This window comes from Syngnathus floridae, chromosome 3 (assembly GCF_059516105.1).
Source record: "Syngnathus floridae isolate MCC-2025c chromosome 3, RoL_Sflo_1.0, whole genome shotgun sequence".
NCBI lineage: Eukaryota > Metazoa > Chordata > Actinopteri > Syngnathiformes > Syngnathidae > Syngnathus > Syngnathus floridae.
In genome coordinates, this window is record NC_142415.1 from 1,184,088 (window position 1) to 1,211,800 (window position 27,713).

General features: G+C 41.9%; 2 protein-coding genes and 1 long non-coding RNA gene across 15 annotated transcripts in view; 1 reads left to right on the forward strand and 2 right to left on the reverse strand.

The window, feature by feature from the left end:
• The first annotated feature begins 410 nt into the window (after nucleotides 1–410).
• The window catches only part of tpcn2 (two pore segment channel 2), a 145,515-nt gene continuing 118,212 nt past the window's right edge, over nucleotides 411–27,713 (forward strand). For 9 of the 13 annotated variants that reach the window (XR_015857502.1, XR_015857506.1, XR_015857503.1 and 6 more), the window contains exons 1-2: nucleotides 626–960; nucleotides 20,463–20,515. Coding sequence is in view for 1 of the 13 variants with exons in the window: in XM_088371121.1 (XP_088227247.1) it covers nucleotides 819–960; nucleotides 20,463–20,515 (195 nt within the window). In the remaining 12 variants the exon portion in view is untranslated. Of the gene's footprint in view, nucleotides 462–625; nucleotides 961–20,360; nucleotides 20,516–27,713 lie in introns of those variants that run through there. The other 4 variants (XR_015857511.1, XM_088371121.1, XR_015857508.1 and 1 more) reach the window with 4 other exon arrangements.
• On the reverse strand, nucleotides 22,434–24,433 carry LOC148400059 (E3 SUMO-protein ligase ZBED1-like). Its single transcript, XM_088370935.1, is given in 2 exon segments — nucleotides 22,434–23,045; nucleotides 23,252–24,433. Coding segments are annotated over 2 exon segments (1,170 nt in total). The 5' UTR covers nucleotides 23,942–24,433; the 3' UTR covers nucleotides 22,434–22,565.
• LOC148400060 (uncharacterized) lies at nucleotides 25,040–26,651 on the reverse strand. Its single transcript, XR_015857514.1, has 3 exons — nucleotides 25,668–26,651; nucleotides 25,471–25,532; nucleotides 25,040–25,344 (listed from the first exon to the last, which is right to left on the reverse strand). It is a non-coding gene; the product is annotated as an uncharacterized LOC148400060 (long non-coding RNA).

The following is a 27,713-nucleotide window of genomic DNA, read 5'->3' on the forward strand; positions in this document are numbered from 1 at the left end:
TGCAATACACCAATGTGATGTTTAAATTGCTAAATAATGTATATACTGTTTCTACTTCACGGATCTTCGTTTTTCACGGGTGGTTCTGGAATGCATTCCCCGTGAAAAACGAGGGATCACTGTATATTAAAAGTGCATTTTCACTGGGTTTTGGCACCCTCTAGTGTCCAAGACGCCCTTAGCATCTGATTATCTTTCCAAATGTGTGAGCTAGCGCTGCCTTTTTCCGTCGCCGTTTTTATTTTACAGTTTGTATTTTCACCCCCACCCACCACCGTAAAGAGTGCGTTAACACAGACACGGTTCCCTTTGAATGCTGATCACTTATTTTTTTCGTCCCAGTAAGCTTTTTTCTTGGACGACAAATTGCAACACAAGCAGACCGTGGAGGTGGAGTCGAGAGGGTAGGAAGTCAATGTAAGGTGACACTCATAGGACAGAGGAAAAGCAGTCATTCCTTGGTATGTTCCCCTTGAAGAGATCAGAATTTGTAATAATGTTTGAAAATTGTTCCACAGTGACACTTCGCATACCTAGCAATTAAATGATTACTGTAGCAACTTGTGTATATGTAGTGTTCGGCAGTCCGATTGACGAGGGAGGCCGTGAAGGCATGGGGAGGGGAAGGGGGTGGGCGGTGCGCGTTGTGCGAGGGAGACTTGACGCACTCGATCTCTTGGCGCGGTTGTTAAGAATTACTGTTGTTGTTCAATAAAGAGTCAGTTACAAGCCACGACTTGCCTGATACTTCGATACGCTACATTACTTTTTCAATTGCGGGGCCAAAGCTCGGAAAAAACAGCGCGTCGCTTTCTTGAATGGAATCACAAAAGCTGCTGGTGGAAAGTGCCGAACGAACCCCCAGAGATTACGGATGCTGGTCGGGCAGAGATCACCGGGACCCTACTAAGCGGACGTATCCGGTCAAATGCCGATCGAGCAGTGTCAGCGGACAAGCAGGTGAACATATCTATGCTATGAATATGTCGATCTATCTTAATTTCCAATGAGTCAGGAAAGACTACAAAGACCTCAATCTGGAATGTTTTTATGACCTATCACTTTGTCTAATAAGAACACGTTTAAGTAAACCCTCCTATCATCCTAGGGGTCAATTTGACCCCATTAAATGCTTATCATTAAAAAATATAAAATACAAGTAGTTGACTTTTATTTTTTGCCTCTTAATCCATATATTTTCCATATTTTTTTAAGGATAATATTTTTTCAATGTACTGAACACATATTGCACGCATTGGTCGTCCTCTGGGGTCAATTTGACCCCAAGCTCTTTTAGCTGTTCAAACGTCTCTGTCAGTGTGTGTGACGTAACATTCACACAGCTGCAGGTGCAGAGTTGATACATTTGAGTTGAAACATTTTATTTATTATATTATACATTGCTTATTTTTATTCTAGTTTCCTATTACCAAGAGAACGTTGAGATTTCCCACCTCATGCGCATGACGGTGTGTGTGTGTGCGTGCATGCGCATGTGTGTGTGCGTGTGTGTATGTGCGTGCGTGCGTGGGTGCATGCGTGCGTGGGTGAACGAGACCTACTGTACTCACACTTGTCAAAGTAAAACAGATTTTTTTACGCACTGTGGAGGGCGGGTTGTTCCGCAAGGACATTGATGGTTCATGCAAAATCAGGGAGGTGCAAACATATGAAAGCTTGCATGGCAGTCCTTTATCTAAATCCTTCCTCATTGAGTATATTGCTATCTTTGAAAATGTCATCTAGAAAAAGGTTTACTGTCTAAGAGGTTATGGAACAGCTCTTTGACAGTGAAAGTGACATAAAGGAGATTGTCTCTGAAACAGGACTGTTTTGAGGAAGACCCTGATTTTGAGGTGTTCTCATCTGATGAGAATGAGAGTTTTGACCCTCCTGTTGTCCCTCAACGATCAGACACTATCGCTTCCAAAAATTGAAAGATAATGTGGTCATTTTTCCCACTGAATCAGCAGGGTAGGCTTCGCTCTCCCAATATTATTCAAGATTCAAGAGTTCTTATTCGCCATGTTTGAGCGTAACAAACAAGGAATTTGACTTCGGTAAATCACAGCCTCTGTTCAACATTTAGGTGACAAACAACAACACTCAGGACATGTGAAAAATGGCAAATATTCTCAAACATCCCCTGATCTTAAACTCCCAAGAAGGCAAGGAAAAACTCAAAACTCCAGCTAGGGGAAATGAGAAACCTTGAGAAGAGACCACAGATGGGAGGGTCCCTCTTCCAGGATGACCAGGCTGCAATGGATGCAGAGAGGACACATAGTACAAACAGTGTAGACAATTCAAAAAAGGTGTGGTGAGCAGGATGTTATTGCACAGTAATGACTCTGAGACTCTAAGAGTGGTGTGAGTTCATCAGAGCAACAGCCTGGGGGAAGAAGCTGTCTCTGTGTCTGCTGGTTTTGGAGTACAGAGCTCTCTAACGCCGTCTGGAGGGGAGTAGTTCAAACAGACTGCAACCTGGGTGAAAAGGGTCTGTAGAGATGTTACTTGCATGTTTCCTGGTCCTGGACAGGTACAAGTCTTGGATAGATGGGAGGTTGATTCCAATTATCTTTTCTGCAGTCCTGATTGTCCATTGCAGTCTGTGCTTGTCTTGTTTGGAGGCCGATCCAAACCAAACAGTAATGGAGGTGCAGAGGACAGACTGGATGATGGCAGTGTAGAAGGTCTTCAGCAGCTCCCGCGGCAGGTTGAACTTCTTGAGCTGTCTCAGGAAGTACAGCCTCTGCTGCGGCTTCTTCCGGACAGAGTCTATGTGGCCGGTCCATTTCAGGTCCCGAGAGATTGTGGTTCCCAGGAACTTGAAGGTGTCTGTGGAGAGAATCAAAGTCAAAAAGTCAAAGTCTGCTTTATTTTCAATTTCTTCACATGCCAAGACACAGAAAGAGATCTAAATTACGTTCCCACTATCCCACGGTGACAAGACATAGTTCACAATGTACATACAAGTAAACAACACAAGAGAGAAGGCACAATCAATGAATAAATAAGACTGATGAATAAATAATAAATAAACAAATAACACAATAAATAAGTACAGGATGCTACGCAGAAAGGGGAAGAGAGTTCAGGATCCTAACAGCCTGGAGAATGAAGCTGTTGGTGAGTCTGGCGGTGCGGGAGCACAGGCTCCTGTACCTCTTCCCAGAGGGCAGAAGATCAAACAGAGAGTGAGCGGGGTGACTCACATCACTCACAATCGTGGCCGCCTTGCGGGCGAGATGGGAGGCGTAAATGCCCTTCAGGGAGGGGAGTGAAGCACCAATAATCTTAACAGCCATGTTCACTATGCGCTGCAGGGCCTTCATGTTGTATTCAGTGCAGCTCCCACCCCAGACAGCGATACAACTGGAGAGGACGCTCTTAATGGTGCCACGGTACAATGTAGTCATGTCGGCCTGAGGAGCACTTGCTCGCCTGAGTTTCCGCAGGAAGTACAGGCGGTGCTGAGCTTTCTTCACCAGTGACGCGGTGTTGGCGGACCAGGAGAGGTCCTCACTGATGTGCACCCCCAGGAATTTGGTGCTGCTCACCCTCTCCACCACAGCACCGTCGATGGCAGGTATTGGGTGTGACCCTTACGGAAGTCAAACACAATTTCCTTGGTCTTGTTGAATTGTTTAATAGTATTACTGCGGATAGCGAGGGGTGAAAGTGGTGAAGGGTCTCGCCTGAAGTCCACTGTCATCTCCACGGTCTTGAGCGGGTTCAGCTCCAGGTGGTTTTGGCCGCACCAGTGGACTATCCGCTCCACCTCCTGTCTGTACGCAGTCTCATTACCGATGAGAGTGGTGTCATCTGCATACTTCAGGAGCTTCACAGGAGAGTCACCTGAGGAGAAATCGTTGGTGTAGAGAGAGAAGAGCAGTGGGGAGAGGACGCACCCCTGAGGGGCTCCAGTATTGGTGGTCCGGGTGTCAGATGTGATGCTCCCCAGCCTCATGCTGTCTCCTGTTGGTCAGGAAGATGGTGATCCACTGACAAGTGGAGGCAGGCACCGCGAGCTGGATGAGCTTCTGTTGGAGGATGTCAGGAGCGATGGTGTTGAACGCCGAGCTGAAGTCCACAAACAGGATCCTGGCGTACGTTCCTGGGGTGTCCAGATGGTGCAGGATGTAGTGCAATCCCATGTTGACCGCATCATCCACCGACCTGTTTGCCCGGTAAGCAAACTGGAGGGGGTCAAGCAGGGGGCCCGTGACATCCTTCAGGTGGTTCAAAAATGGTTCCAGGACCCACCAGATATGTAGTTAGCCATGTTGACATCAAGTCATCATTGGAGCTCTTCATTCTTCAATCAGAAATATTGTTCTTGGGATGACAAATTTAGAGGTAAAGCGAGTGCATGGGGACAGTTGGAAAGACTTGGATGTAGTTGACTTGGAAGCCTACATTGGCTTGCTAATTTTGGCAGGCGTTTACAAATCAAAAGGTGAAGAAACAGCAAGCTTTTGGGATGCTGTGATGGGAAGAGCAATATTTCCTTCCACCAAGTCTCTTAAGACATTACACGTTTTGTCCCGCGTCATACACTTTGATAACAAACAAACAAGGCGGGGCAGACGAGAATGTGACAAAATTGCGGCAATAAAGGATGTGTGTGTCAAGTGGGTGCTGCGTTTACCCCTGCTCCAGGCCCCTACGTAACTGTTGATGAGTCCTTAGTTGCGTTTTGTGGGCGCTGTCCATTCCGACAATATATGCCTAGTAAAGCAGCCAAATAAGGGATAAACATATGGGCAGCCAGTCCCAAGCCCAGATACCAAAAAGAGGATGGGTGAGTGATATGTTACAGTAATTAACCACAAATATATTACAAAAATTAGATAAAAAAACCAAGTCATATCCTTCTGTCATATTACGTCATCACCAAAACCAGACGTGCGATCATTAAAGTTGAGAAGTAAATTTGAGAAGATTTGTATGAAAACTTCAAAATAAAATAATTGTAATTTAAAGATTGGACCTGATGGAGACCTAGAGAGGTCAGCTCACTGATCTTCATGGGGATATTTATGTATTCAACGAATAAAATAAAGTGCCTTTCACAAAACGTTGGGCAACAAAATTCTGTAAATTAATTTTTAAAGGTAAATGTGCCTGGGGTCAAATTGACCCCAAGGACCAAATCTGTGATTATTTTTTAGGACGATAGGAGGGTAAAGTAAATTCAAGTCCACTGACACCCTTGATTTAACGGCATAGTACAGATGATGGATGGATAGATGGATGGATGGATGGATGGATGGATGGATGGATGGATGGATGGATGGATGGATGGATGGATGGATGGATGGATTTTTCGGGTTTGAGTAGATGGATGGATTGATGGAAGGAATAATATCTTGTAGATATGTTTGTATATACATATAATGTATATACATAGTACGTATGTATACACTGTGTGCAGAATTATTAGGCAAATTGTGCATACACGTTTTTAATATCACAATGCAAAATCATTTTATGCTGTTTTTTACATCAATTAGTTATGATCTGTTTCTCTCATACTTCTCTTTACTTTTCTATATGAATTAAACCTTTTTGCTAAATGAACGGAAATAAATGACAATGTGTTCACAATATAAAACTGAAAAAAGTTGCATAAGGCTGAAACTGACAGTTACAGATAGATTGGGTAGATTAATTAATTGTTTGATTGGTTGGTTGACTGAAAATTTAATTGATTGATTGATTGGTTAAACTGTCTCTGAAGGTAACATAAATAGATAGGTACTTGATAGATGCTTACAAAGGTGTTCTATCGTGTGGAATGGGTAACTTAATACCTCACTCCACTCACTCACATTGAGCACGCACATTGAGCACACACACACACACACACACACACACACACACACACACACACACACACACACACACACACACACACACACACACACACACACACACACACACACCACGTACCTGCACGCTGATGACGATATGTGGTGTCACCACTCCAAAAACACATTTCCCCTGCCAAGTTTAGCCATTTTTATTGTTAATATGGTTTTGAATCGTAAATCTGTGGATGATTTGTAACAGTGTGAAACTTCCTTTGGCGCAACGGGCTAGCAACTGAGCTTCAACACAGCAGACTGAAAGCTCAAACTTTGGAAACATTATTTAAGATTGTATTTTTTATTTTAGCAGATGCACTGATCGGTTGGGACTTTTAATTTCGTTGTACATGTGACAATGACAATAAAGATCTATTCTCTAGTCTCTATTCTTAAGATGAATAGGTAATGTCCCCAACAGTGAATACAGTCACCACTTCCTCATTTCCTTCACATGTGAACTGTTGAAAACTTGACAAGGCCAGTCCAGATTCTGAATCATTGGTTTATTTTAAATACAAACTTAAAGTTTATTTGAATATATGTAATTATTTATGGAGCTAAAATACTAAATATTTCACAACCTGTATTGGTAATTACTTGTTTTTGTTTGGTTTACTATTTGAAAGAAAATAAACGTTAATTAAATAAAAAGACCACAGCTTTGTTTGTACTTTTCTGTAACACCTGTCTGCTGTTTGTCAGTTGTTTGTCACAATGACACCTCGTGTGCATCCTGTGTGAACAGAAGTGACTCAACATTTATACAAGTTACTTCTGTATAGGAAAAAGTCACACTTCATCTGTCTTGACATTTTACTTCTTCCTTCAATTGAAGTTGTGGTTAGAATGTCTGCGTCAATGTTAAAAAATTATAGGTTTGAATCTCGTGTACAACTTGCATTTGCATCTTCTCCACATTATCCATGGCATTTTTTTGCCTTCAGTCACTTGAGAGTATTTCTTGATACAAGCCATTATTGTTGTTGCCTTTATTTAAACTTTTATGAGTGCGGGAGGCGGGATGGCTTTGTTTTGTGCTCGGCAGTTTAAAATACAGGAGCTATACAGTGGAACCCTGGAAGTCAACTGCCTCGGAACTCAACATATTCGGTTTTCAACTCAAAATGTCGGGAAATCTTTGACACAGAAACTTCGAAAACGAACCCGACACACGTGGCTATTGTAAACAAAATAGAGGTCGTTCTACCTCACGCTAGTCGGCGCTGGTTGGCGTTGTTTGGTGGGTGGTAGACCGCTGTAAGGCTGCACTGTACTAGAGAAAAAGATGGGTCCCAAGAAAGACTCAGGAGAAAAGCAGAAGAGGAAAGTGGCAAGAACGATAGAGCTGGAAAAGGCAATGTTGGACAAGTATGAAAGAAGCATTCGTATGATTGACTTGGCATAGGAATTCAAAGTGCCGAGATCAACCATAGGTCCAGGTTGAGGAATAGAGAGACGATAAAAACTGCTAGTGTTGCTAAGGGGGCTACGAGGGGTTACCAATGGAAAAAAAAAAAAAAAAAAAGGAAAACACTGACAAAATGCAGCTACCGGATTTTTTTTATTTTTTTTTATGGAAGGGGATTCCCTTTACGGCGGCTCGGTGGCGCACTGGGTAGCACGTCCGCCTCAAAGTTAGGAGGGTGTGGGTTCGATTCCACCTCTGGCCCTTCCTGTGTGGAGTTTGCATGTTCTCCCCGGGCCCGCGTGGGTTTTCTCCGGGCACTCCGGTTTCCTCTCACATCCCAAAGACATGCTTGGTAGGCCGATTGAAGACTCCAAATTGTCCCTAATTGTGAGTGTGAATGGTAGTTTGTCTCTGTGTGCCCTGCGATTGGCTGGCAACCGGTTCAGGGTGTCCCCCGCCTACTGCCCGATGACGGCTGGGATAGGCTCCAGCACACCCGCGACCCCCGTGGGGACTAAGTGGTTCAGAAAATGGATGGGTGGATGGGATTCCCTTTACAAACAATGCACCTCCTCTCCACCTCCGCGTTCATAGATTCAGCGCCAAATCAATGTCAAGGCATGTAGATCATAAATTCACTGTTTTAATGATGTGTTGTAAGGAGACGTATCATGGAAAATCCATTTGTTTTGCTTTTGTATTCATCTTATGTACTTGGAGTCTCCAAGATTGTAGAAAAGTGTAATCTATCCTTCCAGGTGCTGCAGAGATACTTTTATGATCTGTTTGGGGGCTATTTTTTACTCCGTTCAGTTTTCTCCTTTTTCTATTACGTATTTTTATCTATTACATCACATCCGTTGGGGCGGGATTACCAAATAAGGTAATGGGTGCAGCCAAACAAATCCGCCATCATTATTACTCAGAGAGACTTTTGTAGTCCAAAAACCTCAAGAAAGCCGAAGTGGAGGGATTAAAATGTTCCGTTGTTGGATGCATCAATCCACACAATTCAATTCAATTCAATTCAATTCAATTCAATTCAATTCAAGTGAAGTGAAGTGAAGTGAAGTGAAGTGAAGTGAAGTGAAGTGAAGTGAAGTGAAGTGAAGTGAAGTGAAGAAGTCAAGTCAAGTCAAGTCAAGTCAAGTCAAGTCTATTTGTATAGCCCTAAATCACAATTCATTGCACGTCCCCCCAGCATTAGAACCTCAAAGAAGTGCCTAGTCAAATTTCATTTTTTAAGCAGTGTTCCCACATCTGTGGGTAAAGTCCTGCTTGTTCAAGGACGAGTGTTTCAGAAATCTTTCATCAGAAGGATTTGGTTCAGTTCCTTCAATCTATGGAAACGACGGACACAGTAAAGCGGAAAGCTTGAGATGACGCTAAAATAATAAACTGTATTTCACTTTCATATTATTGCGTGTCTATGATTTTCATAGAATTAGCATCAGTCTTTCTGCTGATTTTAGAGCTGTGCGCTCTGTGTTTTCACTAGTTGCATGAGATGAATTGCATCAAAGGACATCTTAACTAAGGATAAGCTATCTATTATCCATTTCAATAGCCGAAGTCTATATAAAAACTTTGGTAGGGAGTAATTAAACAAATTCAAACAACCATTTAATATAATTACTGTTTTTGAGACCTGGATTACGGCTGAGAAGGAAATGCATTTTAACATGGAAGGCTATGAATTCATACATAACAGACAGAGTAAAGGTGGGGGTGGTGTTGCAATCTATGTTGATTTGAATTTGAATTTCAAGATTGTAGAGGCTATGACACAGGTGGTGGACGACGTTCTTGAATGTCTCACAATACAGATTTGTGTTGAAAAGAAAAAAGATGTGTACTATATAAGCTGTGTCTATAGAGCTCCTGGTTGTAGCATTGACAAGTCCATAGAATGGATAGAAAGCGTAATAATACAAAAAGGCAACAAAATTATCTTTATTTGCGGGGATTATAACATTAATATATTGATTGTTGTATTAAGTTAATTTTGTCTTCACTTATAAATTAGTTGACTCGTTCTTTTATCACAGACAAATGATTTAGGTTGTTTTATTTACCTGACATGTTTCGGCGTGTACTTTCGCCTTCATCAGTGTCCTCTAATGAAGTCCTAAGGTCAAAATTGCTAAGGTCATTCCACTTGGAAGCAAACACAACTTTAAAAACTACAGACCTATATCAATATTGCCACAACTCTCAAAAATATTGGAAACACTTTTTAACTGTAGAATGGATGGATTTTTGGAAAAACATAAATTATTTGCAGAGAACGAATATGGCTTTAGGGTTAACAGATCAACAGCACAGGCATTAATGGGATCAATTGAGGAAATCACAGATGCAATAGACAACAAAAGACATGCAATAGGAGTATTCATCAACCTCAAAAAAGCTTTTGAGACAATTAATCATAATATACTATTCAATAAACTAGAAAAAATATGGGATAAAGGGATTAGTATTAGACTGGATAAAGGATCATCTAAGAGAACGACAACAGTTTGTAAAGTTGGGTAATCACTGCTCTGGATATTTGGACATAGCTTGTGGTGTCCCACAAGGGTCAGTATTAGGCCCTAAATTGTTTATTTTGTATATAAATGATATGTGCAAAGTATCTAGAGAACTAAAACTTGTCAGTTTTGTAGGTGGTACCAATATCTTTTGTTCAGGTAATAACATCCAACAAGTGGAATCAGTGTTAAATGAGGAAATGAAAAAAATATAAACATGGTTTGACTGGAACAAATTATCATTAAATGTACGTGTGTAATACCAAGTTTATGTTATTTGGCAAAGGCACAGCGAACATTAAGGTACGAATAGAAATAAATGGGACTGAAATTGGAAGGGTGCAGGAAAACAAATTTTTTGGGGTTATAATCGATGACAGGCTGAGTTGGAAGCCACACATCAAATGCGTACAGTCCAAAATTTCAAGGAGCATTGCAGTCATATACAAAGCAAAAGAACTGCTGGATTATCATTCACTTCGGACACTTTATTGTTCACTTGTCTTGCTATATTTGCATTATTGTGCTGAGGTTTGGGGAAATACATACAAAACTTCACTACGGCCACTTATCATCCTGCTTAAAAGAGCAATAAGGACTATTCATAAAGTCAACTACTTGGAACACACAAATCCACTTTTCATACAACCCAAATTATTGAAATTCACAGACATGGTATCTTGTCAAACAGCAATCATAGGGCAAAAGCAAAACAACTACTACTCGAAAATATTTATTTAGGAATTGGAAGGGAGGTTATAAGTGAAGAGGCAATCACAACTTCAAAATCTTAAACATAAGAACAACCATAAAGAGTTTCTGTATAGCTATAACCGGGTCAAACTATGGAACAGTCTAAGTGAGGAACTCAAGCAAAGTCCAAGCAAAGATCCAACAGTTTAAAAAAAAAATGACACAAATATGTTGTTTAGCAGGTACAAGGACTAAACATGCCAAATGGCTACACACAAGCAATAATGAAACAGAAAAATAATTTTGAAAATGTGTCTATTTGTGTTCTGTTGTAGATCTATATGTTGAATCATTAGTTCAATGGACCAAGTGAGAAAGGGGTAGGAATCTAAAAACTATGCTTCCTCCTACTCCTTTTCAAGCATTATTTCTTATTGGTTTGTTGGTTTATTGTTTGTTGTATGGATTTAGATATGGCACTTTAAAGTTTTTTTCTCTTTCCATGTTTTAAATATGTTTGAAATCAATCAATCAATCAATCAACCAATCAATCAATCAATCAATCAATCAATCAATCAATCAATCAATCAATCAATCAATCAATCAATCAATCAATCAATCAATCAATCAATCAATCAATCAGGGGTCCCCAAACATTCAGAAAAATATGCAAAAGCCTGGGCCACTCACTGGAGAGGAAGTACATATATCGCCTAACCTTTAATGTATTTAAGTTAAGAAAATCAATAAAATGTAGGTAAATTGTGTTTGATAATTGAATATACTTAAAGAAAAAAACTGCATACATCACAACTTTCCATGAATTGGTTTTCATCAGGGCTGTGGACTCGGTCGGATTTTTGCACCGAGTCCGACTCCGGCCTCTTGACCACCGAGTCCGAGTCCGGCTGTCCATTTTTTCTGTTAATTCATGTGACTGCTTAGTCTTTATTCAAGGCTAATTTAGATCAAAATCTACCAGAACAAACGCAACTGCTTTCACGCTGGCTGGTTCGGCTTATATAGGATCCCTTGCTGAGAGCACGGACGTAAAAGTGAGGCGACGTTCCTATCGGACGTCGGATCGATAACATTTTCCCTGCCCTACCGGAATTGTGCTAGTTCATAACGTAGATCACTCATGGCGTAGTCATAAATGTACGGTTGACAATTTAACCGATAGAAGTGGATACATTGGAACATAACCTACACTCTGATATATTATTTGATATGGTATTAAATGCGTGGCTTTACAAAAATAGTCATTGAAGCCCACCCTTAGCCCTGAGTGCCATTGGCATGAGGCAAAACGCTTGAAAACACACACTCTCGCCCAATTAAATAACCACTCTGAAACACAGGACATGTAAGATAATATTTTTTAATCATTAATTACACCATTATAGCTCAGACATTTATCTAAACACAAATAATTATGACGACCCCACAACTATCGAAACACATCAATGATATAAGCTGGGTGACATAATCGTCCTTGACATTGGTACATAATGTAAACATTAGCCTAAGTGCAACTCAACGTGGCCGCATTGATCGTAAGCAGGGCTGTGGACAGTATTCCTACGCGCATTCTCAGCAGCATGATGAAAATAAAATTGAACGTATTTTTTATATTGTCGGACTCGGTGGACTCGGTCAAAATCAGTCCGAGTCCGGCAAAAATGACCGAGTCCGACCGAGTCTGAGTTCCAGAGTCCGAGTCCACAGCCCTGGTTTTCATTATTATTATTTTTTTTTTTACAAAAAGTGTTGGCAGCTCATTCTCAAAACAACACCCTCAGATTGATTCTTAGTCAGGATGGTGATCCCCCTTCACAGCCCTGTTAAACAGTGAAAAATAAGGGAACCAAGTTAAGTTATATGGGGTTGTTAACACATTAGTTAACATTTTATTTAGAAAATGTTTTCAACTTTAATTGACTGAATTTATTAAGTAATTGGGCTTTCGAACATGTGAATGCTGTGTAATATATTTTAGCTCACCTGCAATGGGAATAACGTTGCTCTTAATGGTAATAATGCTGCTGCGCTTTGGACTGAAGGATGGTTGGCAGGTCAGGAGTAAGTTTGGTGGTTAAGATGCTAAGGACATCACAGAGATGGCTGTCTGTCATTTTGGTTCTCAGTCTGCTTTTGTTCAGTTAACAGAGAAAATGTTTGCTCACATATGTATGTTGAGCCGAAGAGGCCCAACATTCTTTTTGCGTGGCGTTGCATCAGAGGAAATTTGGCCTTTTCCAAGCTCCTGTAGAAGTCAGGTAGGGAGAGAAGGTGATGTTGATTCTTCAGAGAATCATCACTTTGCATTTCAATAAGTTCTAATTGCAGACGCTCCTCCATTTCTTCTGCATCCATCAGGAAGGGAGCTGAAAACAGCTTGAATTCTGTCACAAGAGATGTGATCACAGACACATATTTTCCCTTTTTAGCAGAAATGGTGGCCTTTGGGAAAGCGCATTTGATTTCGGACAGCGCAGGGAAGTGTGCAACGTTGAAGTTGCGTAATTGCGTCTCAAAAAGACGAAGCTTAGCACAAAATGCTTTCATGTGTGCGGAAAGTTGTGGCACAAGCTGGTCTTTGCCTTGCAGGTGCTTGTTCAGTGTGTTAAGATGATCCGTAAGATCAACAAGAAATGCCAGGTCTGCCAACCATAAAGGGTCACTCAGTTCATGAAGAGGTTGGTCCTTCTCTTTCAAAAACTGGTCAATTTGTGATCTCAGAGAATAAAACCGCTTCAGCACGGAGCTGCGACTAAGCCAGCGGACATCGGAATGATACGGTACGTCCCCGTATTCAGCATCGACATCAGATGAGAAAGCTAGAAATTCTCTGTGGTAAAGCGCTCGCGCTCAAATTGTGCTGACAGTTTTCACAACTATGTTCATCACGTCATCCAGCTGGACTGTCTTGCCACAGAGGACTTCTTGGTGGCTGACACAGTGCATTTTAACAGCTTCACCTCCACTTTCTCACACCTTTGCGCACATCATAGAAACCATTCCTTTGCGCTCACTGTCACATATGTAATTCAAGATTCAAGATTCAAGAGTTTTTTATTCGCCATGTTTGAGCGTGCCAAACAAGGAATTTGACTTCGGTAAATCACAGCCTCTGTTCAACATTTAGGTGACTAACAACAACACTCAGGACATGTGAAAAATGAAAGATATTCTCAAACATCCCCCGATCTTAAACATATCTTAAACTCCCAAGAGGGCAAGGAAAAACTCAAAACTCCAGCTAGGGGAAATGAGAAACCTTGAGAAGAGACCACAGATGGGAGGGTCCCTCTTCTAGGATGACCAGGCTGCAATGGATGCAGAGAGGACACATAGTACAAACAGTGTAGACAAAAAAGGTGTGGAAAGCGGGATGTTATTGCACAGTAATGACTCTGAGACTCTAAGAGTGGTGTGAGTTCATCAGAGCGACAGCCTGGGGGAAGAAGCTGTCTCTGTGTCTGCTGGTTTTAGTGTACAGAGCTCTATAACGGCGTCCGGAGGGGAGTAGTTCAAACAGGCTGCAACCTGGGTGCGAAGGGTCTGCTGAGATGTTACTTGCACGTTTCCTGGTCCTGGACAGGTACAAGTCTTGGATAGATGGTAGGTTGATTCCAATTATCTTTTCTGCAGTCCTTATTGTCCGTTGCAGTCTGTGCTTGTCTTGTTTGGAGGCCGATCCAAACCAGACAGTGATGGAGGTGCAGAGGACAGACTGGATGATGGCAGTTTTGAAGGTCTTCAGCAGCTCCCGCAGCAGGTTGAACTTCTTGAGCTGTCTCAGGAAGTACAGCCTCTGCTGGGCCTTCTTCCGGACAGAGTCTATGTGGTCGGTCCATTTCAGGTCCCGAGAGATTGTGGTTCCCAGGATCTTGAAGGTGTCTGATGAGAGAATAGTATTACTGCGGATAGTGAGGGGTGAAAGTGGTGAAGGGCCTTGCCTGAAGTCCAGTGTCATCTCCACGGTCTTGAGCGGGTTCAGGTCCAGGTGGTTTTGGCTGCACCAGTGGACCAGCCGCTCCACCTACTGTCTGTACGCAGTCTCATCACCGTTCTGGATCAGTCCGATGAGAGTGGTGTCGTCTGCATACTTCAGGAGCTTCACAGAAGAGTCACTTGCGGAGAAATCGTTGGTGTAGAGGGAGAAGAGCAGTGGGGACAGGACGCACCCCTGAGGGGCTCCAGTATTGGTGGTCAGGGTGTCAGATGTGATGCTCCCCAGCCTCACACGCTGTCTCCTGTTGGTCAGGAAGCTGGTGATCCACTGACAGGTGGAGGCAGGCACCGCGAGCTGGATGAGCTTCTGTTGGAGGATGTCAGGAGCGATGGTGTTGAACGCTGAGCTGAAGTCCACAAACAGGATCCTGGCGTACTTTCCTGGGGTGTCCAGGTGTTGCAGGATGTAGTGCAGTCCCATGTTGACCGCATCATCCACCGACCTGTTTGCCCGGTAGGGAAACTGGAGGGGGTCCAGCAGGGGGCCCGTGACATCCTTCAGGTGGTTCAGCACTAACCTCTCGAAAGATTTCATGACCACAGATGTCAGTGCAACAGGTCTATAGTCATTCAGACTTGTGATGGCGGGCTTCTTGGCCACTGGAACGATGGTGGAGCTCTTGAAGCACGAGGGCACCTCACACAGCTCCAGGGAACGGTTGAAGATCCGTGCAAAGGTGGGCGCCAGCTGCTCAGCGCAGACTTTCAAGCAGGAAGGTGACACGCTGTCTGGGCCCGGTGCCTTCCTGATCTTTTGTCTCCGGAACATCTGGCGCACTTCCTCCTCGCGAATCTGGAGTGCGGGCGCGGCCTCTGCAAGAGAGAGAGTCGGTGACCACGGTGATGGAGGTATGGACAGAGCAGTTGTGGGGGGAGGTGAGTATGTGGATTGTGCTGCAGGAGGTCCCGTTGTGTGGGAGGACCGATCAAACCTGCAGTAGAACCTGTTTAGCTGGTTAGCGAGCCTTGGGCTCTCCACAGGACGGGGGGTTCGTTTCTTGAAGCCCGTGATGCTCTGCAGGCCTTTCCACACTGTTGAGGGATCAGGATTGGCAGAGAGGTGTCTCTCCAGGCTCTCCCCGTAACACCTCCTGGCTTTCCTGACCTCTCGGTTCAGTGTGTTTCTGGTCTGCTTGAACAGGTCCCGGTCGTCGCTCCTGTAGGCCTCCTTCTTGACTTTGCGCAGCCTCCTAAGGTTCGGTGTAAACCAAGGTTTGTCGTTGTTGTACGTGCAGAAGGTCTTAGTCTGCACACACAGATCCTCACAAAAACTGATGTATGATGTGACAGTGTCAGTGAGTTCATGCAAGTCTGAATTTGCAGCTTCAAAAACAATTTGGTATGGCGAAGTTTAATCCCCCATAGAGTTTTTCGTTTGATAAGCCAACTGAATGAAATATATTTAAGTCATTCATCTTTACCAAAGAAGGCCACAGAGATGACTTTGGCGTCATAGTGAAAAAGTTTGATGACTACACAACTCGGATCATCTTACACTCACCTGCCATAGCTGGAGCCCCATCCGTTGTCACTCCACACAGGTTGTCCCATTTTAGTTCCATCTTCTCAATTGCACTTGACACGGCTTCAAACATGTCCTTAACCGTTGTTGTGCCCTTAAGGCTCTTAAGATCAAGCAGCTCCTTCGTAACGCAAATGTTATCGTCAACTCCGTGCAATGGGGAAAAAAAAATCAAAAGCACAAGCTTTAAGTGACACTTGATTTTGTAAGTCAGCTGACATGTCTTCGATTCGCCGCACAATCGTGCTTCTGGACATGCTCGCGTTGTTGAGCATAATTTCCGGGCACATTATTCCCGCATTGTTTAATGAAGTCACCATCTGAGAAAGGTTTCCCATGTCACGCTATCAGTTGAGCGACCTTGTAGCTAGCTATTGTTGCATTTTATTGGGTTTCATTAGCACGGAAAAAGTGTTGTTGTTGAGCTAGCAGGCGAGCTGCCATTTGCTTAACCTTCTCTTCTCACTCAGCACTGGTGTAGAACATGTATGTCTGATGTTTCATAATGCTGTCGTACATTATAACCTTTCATCACCGCAACCGTTTCATTGCAAATCAAACAGACACACTTTCCTTTGACTTCTTTGAAGAAATATTCATTTTCCCACAGTACCTGAAATTTTCTGCATTCACTTGCTATCTTGCGTTTCTTTGTTTCTGCCATTGTTTTGGGTCCATCCGTGCCTTTTTTCTTTGATTAATTTTGTTAAGTGGAGACGCTGCCTTGTTGACTGCTGCTACTGAGTAGCACCACCTTGTGTTAAAATTAAGAACTACAATACAATGAAGTTCAAGTTTTCATGTGTGGGCCATATTTCATTATTATATATTTTTAGAATATGCTGCGGCGGGCCAATTAAAAATGAACCACGGGCCGCAGATGGCCCGCGGTCCGTAGTCTGTAGGCTCTGGATCATGGGTGTCAAACTCATTTCACATTGTGGGCCACATGCAGCCTCGGTAGATGTCAAGTGGGCCAGACTGTTAAAATTATACCATAGTCTGCTATAAATAACCAAAATATCATGTCTTTCCTTTTTTTGTGTGTAAAGAAGCACAAGAACATTAGGAAAATATTGAAATTTAATGAACATTCGTTTTACAAAACATTTCATGAAACACCTGAGATTTCCTTAGACAAATGTCTAAAATGTCGTCAGTTGTTGTGGTGTCCATCATTGGCACCAACTCAAGAAACTCTTCAGTGACAGTCAATGTGTCATCACCTCCACGAATAAATAAGGCCAGTTGTGCCACATCTGCGATGTCAGTGCTATCGTCAATTGCAACGGAAAGTGCAATAAATGACTTGACTCTGTTTCAATTGGCTGTCTAAATCTGCTGATAGGTCCAAAATCCTCTCTGCTATAGTATTCCTCGTCAGGCTAATATTAGCAAAAGCTTGTCGTTTCTCGGGACATACAAGTTCAGCTGCCTTCATCATGCAACGTTTAACAAAGTTACCATCGGAATACGGCTTTGATGCTAATGCTATTTCACTGGCAATGAGTTAGCTGCCTTTTACCGCTGCTTCACTGACTTGTCAGCTCTGGATGAAAGTTGACTGCTGTTTCCTCAGACCCGCCTGCAATTCGTTGATCTTATCTCTTCTCACTTGTCCTTGCAAGCCGTCATATTTTTCGCTGTGAAGAGTCTCGTAGTGGCGTCGAATATTATGTTCCTTCAATACTGAAACTTGTTGCAAACACACCAAGCACAAAGGTTTTCCGTGCATTTCAATAAATAAATAGGATATGGTCCATTTTTCATTGAAAATTCTACACTCCATATCTACTTTTCCCTGTTTGGATAATGACATTTTGACTAATGAGGGTGTAGGGGAGAGGTAGTCGTAACAAGCAGCAATTGGTGCATTGCTACCGTCTGCTGTGTTGGGTCTGTCTTCTCTGATCAAAACAATGTTGTCTTCTACTCTGATCAAAACAGTGTGCCCCATAGCGGATAATCCATTAATAGCATATTATTAAAAATATTAATTCCGTGTCTTTTATGCATTTTTTCACTTTTAAATTATCCTGCGGGCCTAATCGAACGCAGGCCTGATCGAACCTCCTTGCGGTCCGGTTCCAGCCCACAGGCCGTATTTTGACACCACTGCCCTAGATCATTGTTTGCCTGATGTCTCAAATCATTAAGGACAAACTCAATCAAATCAACACATCAAATTTTCACATCTAACACGTCTATGACATGGGCAAACTACGGCCCCTGGGCCACATCCGGCCCACTGGGCCGTTTAATCTGGCCCGCCAACCCTGAATAAATTGTATTATTAAACATTTTTGTGGGTCATTTTCCCTGCAATGACAGCATTAACCCAGTAGATGGGGAACCGCCCGCCCGCGCATTTACTACCGGAAGCTGTGTCAGAAAGCTCGGTGCAGACTCTCAAGTGCGTACAGTAGTACGTACATGGCGCACTCCGCGCTCTATTTCTATTAGTGTCGAATTTAGAGCGTGGGCTGTGACGTCAGCATTCTCGTAATTTGTTTTACGCTAAAGCCACCCACAAACCTTACCCTGGAATCCTTCCATTAAAATGAGTGGCCCAAGGAAAAGAAAGGTGGACACTGAGTGCCGGGTGTTTAAAGAAGAGTGGACAATTTGGCTCGACCTACGCGAAGTGACGTTCAGCCACATGAACATCAACATCAACCCGTCACAGATCTAGGTTAACGGACCGCGGCTCTATCCTAGGAATTGCCACAACAAATTTTACTCCAGAGGATGATGCACTAGCAAAAAAAGGGAGACCAACAACACTGTTCCCACTGAAAATGAAGGGGAGTTTCTCAAGTTTGTTGTAAAAAAAATGCATTTTGAATATAATTGTACAAATAGCAGGGATTGAAAGTAGTGACCATTCTCATTTTCAAACAATGCATGATGCTCAAGGACATTCATGCACCCACCTGTTTGCAACTAATCTTAACTTTTAAAGTTCTTAAGGCTGACTTTAAGGAAATGTTTGCCGTTTGATGTGATTTTGCCCCATAAGTTAAACATCTTTCATAAATCTGACCTACAGGTGCTGAAGTGATGGAAACTGATAACTCATAATAACAGTGTCGTATTTAATGAGAATCACTGATAGCAGTTTTTTGGTGATTTTTTTTTTAATGCTGTTATTAAATGCATTTGTTTTCAATTTTGAAATTCATGTAAATTTTTCCAAAATTTCGTTTTACCTTCTAATTTCTACATGTTTTGGCCGATTCAAACCTTTCAAATATTCATCTTTTCTCTACCTATTTTAAAACTTCCCACTTGACAAAAAATTCCACATTTTCAATTTTGAAATTCACGCCACATTCTCCCCAATTATGATTTTCACCTCTTATTTCTACGTTTCAACAAATTCAACCCATTTTCCTACGTATTCCACAACTTCCCATCCATCCATCCATCCATCCATCCATCCATCCATCCATCCATCCATCCATCCATCCATCCATTTTCTGAACCGCTTAGTCCCCACAGGGGTCGCGGGCGTGCTGGAGCCTATCCCAGCCGTCAACGGGCAGTGGGCTGGCAACCTGAACCGGTTGCCAGCCAATCGCAGGGCACACAGAGACAAACAACCATCCGCACCCGCACTCACACCCAGGGACAATTTGGAGTGCTCAATCGGCCTACCAGGCATTTTTTTGGGATGTGGGAGGAAACCGGAGTGCCCGGAGAAAACCCACGCGGGCCCGGGGAGAACATGCAAACTCCACACAGGGAGGGCCGGAGGTGGAATCGAACCCGCACCCTCCCAATTGTGAGGCGGACGTGCTACCCAGTGCGCCACCCAGCCGCCCCACAACTTCCCACTTACCAAAAATTCCAAATTTTCAAGTTTTAAATTCACCCCAAATTCTCCAAAATTGCATTTTACACTTCTCATTTCTACATTTCTCAAGTAATTCAACTCATTTCAACATCATTCTGCAGCATTCCCTAAGAATGTATTCAGTTTCTTCACCTTCACATGCAATTTCTCTAGAAATTGCATTTTCTAGTTAATCACTCCTCAGTGTGCTGCCAGTTGCCCATCCTTGTTTTAAGGTGTACGCTACCTCTTTTAGCTAAAATAGGTTACTCTTTAATGTTGAAATCTCTATCGTAACTGGCTGAGGACTTGCGCAAACAAGAAGGTTGAACGGGAACTTCTGTTATTTAAGTAGGAAACAAACCAGTCAGACAGGTTCCACAGACAACATTTTACAGACATCTTTTGTTTAACTTAGTAAGGCTGCGTGTTTAATATCTGTATCAGTCAGAAAATCTTGTGACGGTAGACCAGTTGATACGGAACCGTTTATTTCATAATGCCTATTAACTTTGGAATTTGTTAAACTTCGCCTCTGAGACAAAGATGGTTCTTCCATTCTCACCGGTCTCTCTTCCGACAGATGAGGACCTCCACATCCAACAAGCTGTTGTTCTCATTGAAGATGCCATTCAGGTAACCAAAACGTTTCCAATTTTGGTGCAATAGAATAAATGAGGATGTCTGATGGACTGACTTGATTGGATAGGAGGTAGACTCTATTCAATTTTATGAATTTTGAATGCATTTTCATATTAACATGAATAACATTTGCAGAGTTTCTGTTTTTGACAAAAAACATCTTTTATTGCATTAGTCTCTCATAATGTTTCTTAACATACTGTAGAACAAAGAAATTTGCAACTGCTAAATTGGTATTCACTGGAGATATAAGATGAAAAAGTGGGTTACTTTTGTTGTCAGGGGTAACCTACTACTTTCTGAATGTAAATATTTGCTCAGTCAAAGTTATTAAAACCCAAAGTATAGTAGTACCGTACTTTTCTGACTATAAGTCACGTTTTTTTCCCCGTAGTTTGGGTGGGGGGGCGACTTATATGTGAAATTATTCACAAATTTTTACTTGATCATTAACACATTACTTACTTACTAGTATAGTTGATCACTTCACATGTTATTTTCACTTTAAACCGCATGAGGGTGCACTATGGCTGTGGAATAATTGGAGCCTCACTGACAATGAGTTCCATTCATTGACTCCCAGAGTGAGGAGATTTAATGATTTGAAATGGTATCATCTGAAAACGGCCTTCAAAATAAAGCACCCTACCTCAAATCACAGCACGGCTGAATAACATAAATAACAAAAAAATCTTAACACGTACTGTAAGTATCTTTTTGGAAACACTTTTATTATTATAACAATTTCAATAACAAGGTACAAGTGTACATACTGTAAATATGTTTTTAGAACTGTTTTATTATTATAATAATTTTTCTATAAGGGGTTATAACACTCTTAAATGTGTTTTTAGAACTCATAACAATTTTTTTTAATAAAATGGTACAAGTGTATGCACTGCAATTGTGTGGGCTGCTGACGAGTTGGCAACATTTGTGCCATAATTCCTGAATTTAAAAGTTTTATTTTGAATCTTATTTTTTTTAATTTGGAAAAAAAAATCCATGATGTAGTGAAACCGCGATAAATGAACCGCAATGTAGCAAGAGATTACTGTAATTTGAACTGCAACTGACGACTAGTCTGACATCAGCGGCGTGGCGCACACGCGGCGTTGTTTACATAAAGGACGAAGGATTCGATCAATTTAATGATGTGGAGTTACAGAGATAGTTTGATAAAATAGTTGTTTATAATTATATGGGCCTGTGGAATAATTTTAACTGCAACTGGCGATGAGTCCGAGTCAGCGACGCGGTGCACACGCAGCGTTGTTTACATAAAGGACGAGGAATTCGATCGGTGGGTTTAATGATTTGGAGTGACACAGATGGTTTGATAATATTGTTGTTTATATGATAGTTATTTGATATATAGTATTATGATTATATGGGCCTGTGGAATAATTAGAACTGCAACTGACGACGAGTCCAACGTCAGAGGCGCGCCGCACACGTGTCGTTGTTTACAGAGAGGAGGACGAATTTGATCGATGGATTTAATGATTTGGAGTGACACAGATGGTTTGATAAATGTGTTATTTATGTTATAGTTATTTGAATAACTGTTAATGTTACAACAGGCCCGTTCTCAGCTCCTCATTTTGTTAGCGTGTTGTTGCTGGTTTATGTGTGTTCTTGGTGTTGGATTTTGTCAAATACATTTCCCCCAAAATGCGACTTAAACTCCGGTGCGACTTATATATGTTTTTTTCCGTTTTATTGTGCATTTTATGGCTGATGCAACTTGTACTCTGGAGCGACTTTTAGTCCGAAAAATACGGTAAATATATTAGTTTATTGGTACAAATAATTTCTAATAAATTGTTCACAATTATGAGTTTGTACAGTAGTGTTTAGGGGTGGGAATCTTGAGGCACCTCACGATTCGATTACGATTCAGAGGCTACGATTTGATTATAAAATGATTATTTTAATTTATGTATATGATGCACTTTTTCCACATTTATTTTTGTCCCACTGAATGAGCATTCATCACTTGCAGTTCAAAAAACACTGCATTTGTAATTTCCATTATATCTTATTAACCTTTATGGAAATATCCATTGTAATGGAAATGCATGAACATTTGAACTCTAGTGTTCTTGTATAAGAACAGGAGTTGATCCACATGCTTAGATGAGAGTGTGCTGCGTTGTGCAGTGATGTCTACTGCAGTCGAAAAAACTTGTTCTGCAGCAACACTGGTGCCTGGAATACACAGGCACCTCTTGGCAAGCCTGGAAATAAGAAGAAAATGTACTGCATACCTTGCCCACCAGTCAAGAGGGTCCTCAGAGAGACGGAGAGCTGGAGTATTAGTACAGTACTTGTTAACTTCTTCTTGAGCCCTGGCGTAGGCAGATCGGGGCTGTGGCTGCCTTCCGGCTTGAGTGAAGTGCTTCCCCAGCAGATCCTCCAACAGGGAAGATGAAAAAGCTCTGTGTTCCTCTTCCATGTCTATGTTTGGTGGGTCCTCTTCCCCTGCAGCAGGTGTTTGTTCCTTGTTCTCTTGCTCATTTTGCTGTAGGTAAACAAATAATGAGGAAAACGTGTAAACAAAAAGGCTCAAATGTTTATCACAACTTCATTGTTAAATTGACATTTGATACAAATGATTGAATTTTATATTGAATTATGTACAAAATAAATAAATGTTATATTATGCAGCATATGCACAGAGTAACACTTTACAGGGAATATTATATGATACAATATAATACAAATTGCAAAATTACCTGGAGTAATTACCACTATGTCATAGGTCTCTCTGTCCTCCTCCGACAGGAAGGGCAGGCTTTTAAACCGAGGGTCGAGGGCAGCAGCTATCTGAAGAGTTTGCTTCTCCTGCTCGCTGCTGTATCTCTTGCTGAGGTCCTCGTGTATGGCTCTCTTTATTTCCCTGACCAGTGGAGACATCCCAGGACTGTCCTTTGTCTCATTGAGGAGTTTAGCTTGCAGAGGAGCAATCAGAGAAATGGTGGGACTTTTCTCTGTTGACATGACGGTTGTTGCATCCTTCAGGGGCTTGAGGGCTGCTATGATATCCTCAGCATTTGTGACATCAGCCTCACTGAGTTCACATAGGTCTTTCTTTGATCTTCTCACTTGAGGGGTGAGGAGTGTGGCGGTGATGGCAGGCTGCTGCTCCAAAATCCTGCTCACCATCTCAAAGACACTATTCCGTCTAGTACAGCAGTCTACCTTCAGTTTGTGCTAGGGGATGTTAAGCAGCTTCTGGTTCTCTTCAAGCTGATGTGCACCAACTGTGCTGCGGTGGAAAAAAGTGCCAATGCGTCTCACTCTTCCTAGCAGTCTGGCCACACTTGGCACCTTCAGGGCACGTTGAGTCGCAAGGTTCAGTGTGTGGGCGTAGCATTTCAGATGGCTGAAGTTACCCAGCTGGGCAGCGACAACCATATTAGCTGCGTTGTCTGTAACGAGAACAACTTCTTTATTTGCGATGTTCCATTCATTCAATTTGACTCGTTGGCTACAGACATCCACGCATCACATGTAACGGCGACTCAGTCTGCATTCAACAGCGATGATGTTATTTCTGCTTTAGAGTGCCGGTGTTGTGCTCGATTTGGTTCCCCCGTGAGATTTTGTTCCCCCTGCCGCGGGAGCGCGCACGCCTTGTTTGGAAAGCGAAAAACCGATGCCGTACGGCCTCGTACGGCGTCAGCACTATGCTGTTTTCAATAAAAACATGAAGAATTCCCGTTTGGGTCAGTCAATTTTAATTTTTTATAAAGGATTATTCTCATTTGATGTCTTTAAATTCATCCGCGTTCTGCCATTGAAGCGGGGTGCATTCAAAGACCAGTCGTACAGACGGAACACTCACTCACTTCACCAAAAAGCAACGATATAATTACGTGAGCTCTTTGCATAAACCTCGATGCAAAGAAACTCCTCCTTTTAGGTACCGTTACACGCTACAAGGAGTATATATTACAAAGGAGACTTTATACTTAATTGTGATCATCATTCATCCATTCATTTTATTACTCAGGTATTTTCAAAGCAAATTAATATTGTTGCATTTATTAATTTGCTTTAAAATGACAGCGCAATATAATTAAAAGGTGACACTATAGCAATGTCAAACGTGTTCATTTAAGAAAAAGCCACACACGTTTTGTGATCAAATCTTTCATAACGAGAATGATTTGAGTGAATTGATTTGAATGAATAATTGAGAAGAAATTTCAGTTCTGAAGGCTCCTTTTGTCCCAAGCAAAGTGAAAGGTGGTGGGATAAAAATTGTAACAGGAACGCTATAAAAAATGTCAAGCCGTGAATATTTGTGCCCCCCTCCCATTTTGAGAACGGTGAGTCCTGGACATCGACTGACTTTTTTTCTGTCTTCCTGGGGGTCTGTTCAGGTAGTGTGGCAAATTTGAACAGGTTCCCTCATTCCGAGGCCAAATTACAGGGGGGGAACATATTCTCACGGCGGCCCCGTGAGGATATGTTCCCCCCCCCCCCCCCCCTTATTTTGAGAACGGTGAGTCCTAGACTCCAACTGTTTTTTTTCCTGTCTTCCTGGGGGTCTGCTCAGGTAGTGTGGCAAATTTGAACAGGTTCCCTCATTCCTAGGCGAAATTACAGGGGGGGAACATATCCTCATTTTTTTTAAAATAATAAAATAAAAAATAAAAAAAATCAATTAAAAAAAAAAGCAAAATGGTCTTCAAGCAAGCTTCAAATATTTAGCATTTAATTTCTGTACATGCTGTACACAAAAAAGAGCCTTCGGTTGGAGGCTCCCTGACACATACAAGATGGAACCACCTGCAACACTCGTCACACTGAATCTGGTAAACAAAGAAAAAAGCAAGATCATACAATGCAGCACATTTACAATAATTTACAACGCATGTGTAATTCAATATATTTCTTAATCATCACATGTATTAGTTAACAAGACCTGACATAATTACCCATCTGTTGTCTGTGTCATGTGTAGCTTCCCCACAAACAAAGCACAAGTCAGATAAATCATCTGTGAAAACAAAGACAGAAGAATTGCTATCGTACTTCCCTGTGTAAAACTTAACTGAGTTGTATATAGCATTGATAGCACAGTCAGGACCATTCTTTGGGTGGCAATAACATCTCTTGGGTGCACATTACTTACCAGTCTCTAATAGAAGTGTGGTGGCAATTTGCAGCCTGTACCTATTTATATCGTGTGCCTTTGCTGAGAAATCTATTTCTTCATTTAAAAGAAGATGTTCTGCAAACTGAAAAAGACAATGTCAGATGTTGACAATGCATAAAGAATGCCTTAAATGTTTGCCATCTTGTGTGTTATATATCTTGCGTTCAACATTTTATAAGTCGATTATTTGTGTTATAGAGTAATTACTCTAAAACTTAAGTTTCTGACGTTAGTGTAGAAATTAGCAGGTTCTGCAATGTGAATTTTTGGTGCGTCTCTGGATCTAATTTGCTTGATTTATGTACGTTGTGTGTCTTACCCTCAACGTCGTAAAAAGAAGCTTTTCTTCTCAATACGTACTTCTCCTTCTTCGTAATACCATTTGGGTATTCACGTTTTGTTTTGTAGGCAATAATCTGTTGGTAAATAGTTGGGTCCATCGTGCGGCAGCGTATTGTTGTCAGAAAACAAATGGCTAAATGACATGAAGTGCGCACTTGCAAAGTGGGGTAAAATGGGTGCTTCGGTGACAAGTTTGAATTCAAGACAATATTGTTTGACCAACAAAGAAAAGAAAACATTATTATCTATTTGTTTATTTATTTATTTAACATCCAATATTGTAAAGTTATCAGTGCACAAATCATTTATTTATATTTACACCGTTTTAAATGGGGGGGAACATATTCTCACAGGGCACCCGTGAGGATATGTTTCCCCCCTTGTAACTTGGGCTACAGACTCAAGGTCTGTCTGACATCAAATGAGAATAATCCTTTATAAAAATTAAAATTGACTGACCCAAACGGGAATTCTTCATGTTTTTATTGAAAACAGCATAGTGCTGACGCCGTACGAGGCCGTACGGCATCGGTTTTTCACTTTCCAAACAAGGCGTGCGCGCTCCCGCGGCAGGGGGAACAAAATCTCACGGGGGAACCAAATCGAGCACAACACCTGTTTTCCCACCTCCTCTGTAGGGTGGAATCGTGCTGTGTGACTTCTCATATTCGTTGTGTTGCCGAAGTATTTTATTTTAGCGCGACAAATCTTGCATACAACGTAGCTTTTGTCCAATTTATTTCCTCCGTCAACATTTTAGGATCAAATATGATTCCACACGTCTGCTTTTAAATTTTTAGGAGCAGGTCGGATCTCTCGGCAAAGTGGGTTGAATATCTCAGGCTCAGCCATGTGTGTTGCTTTTTTTTCTGGAGGAGTGTACTGCAGAAGTGTGCTGAGTGTGCCACTATGCTCTCGGGCCGTTCCGCATAGCGTCTCGGAGAATGCGCTTACTGTATTTTATTTCTGCTTTACTTGGCATATTTAAATAATCAGAATTTGGATGTTTGCGAATCGTTCTCGATTCATCCACGGCTGAATCGCGATTGATCTAAGAATCTGAAATTTCCCCCACCTCTAGTAGTGATTTGAATAACAACACACAACAATCAATATAAATGCCTCCTGTGTAACTTGCCTTTTCGATAGAATACACTGATCTAATCGGCTATTTGGAATCAACCAATATTTAGCTTTTTTAAGCACATTTTGTGATCAGATGTCTTACTCTCTTAATTCACTAGTTCGATAAATTATGTCAGGTCTTTGAGATAAATCTGTTTCCCTTAAATTTCTCAAATATGCAGGCTGCCACAAATGAATTTTGGCAGCCACTAATAGATTTTTGCCCGACTAACCTGTATCCGGGGGCAAATTGGATGTGCTAACCAATTGGGGCAGTGGTTAGCACATCCGCCTCACAGTTCGGAGGGCGTGGGTTCGATTCAGCCTCCGGCCCTCCTTGTGTGGAGTTTGCATGTTCTTCCCGTGCCTGCGTATGTTTTCGCCAGGAACTCTGTTCCCAAAAACATGCATGATTGAGCACTCCAAATTGCCCGTAGGCATTGCGATTGGCTGACAACCAGTTCAGGGTGTCCCTCGCCTACTGCCCGATGACTGCTGGGATAGACTCCAGCAATACAGAAAATGGATGGATGGATAAGCTGTATCCAATACCAG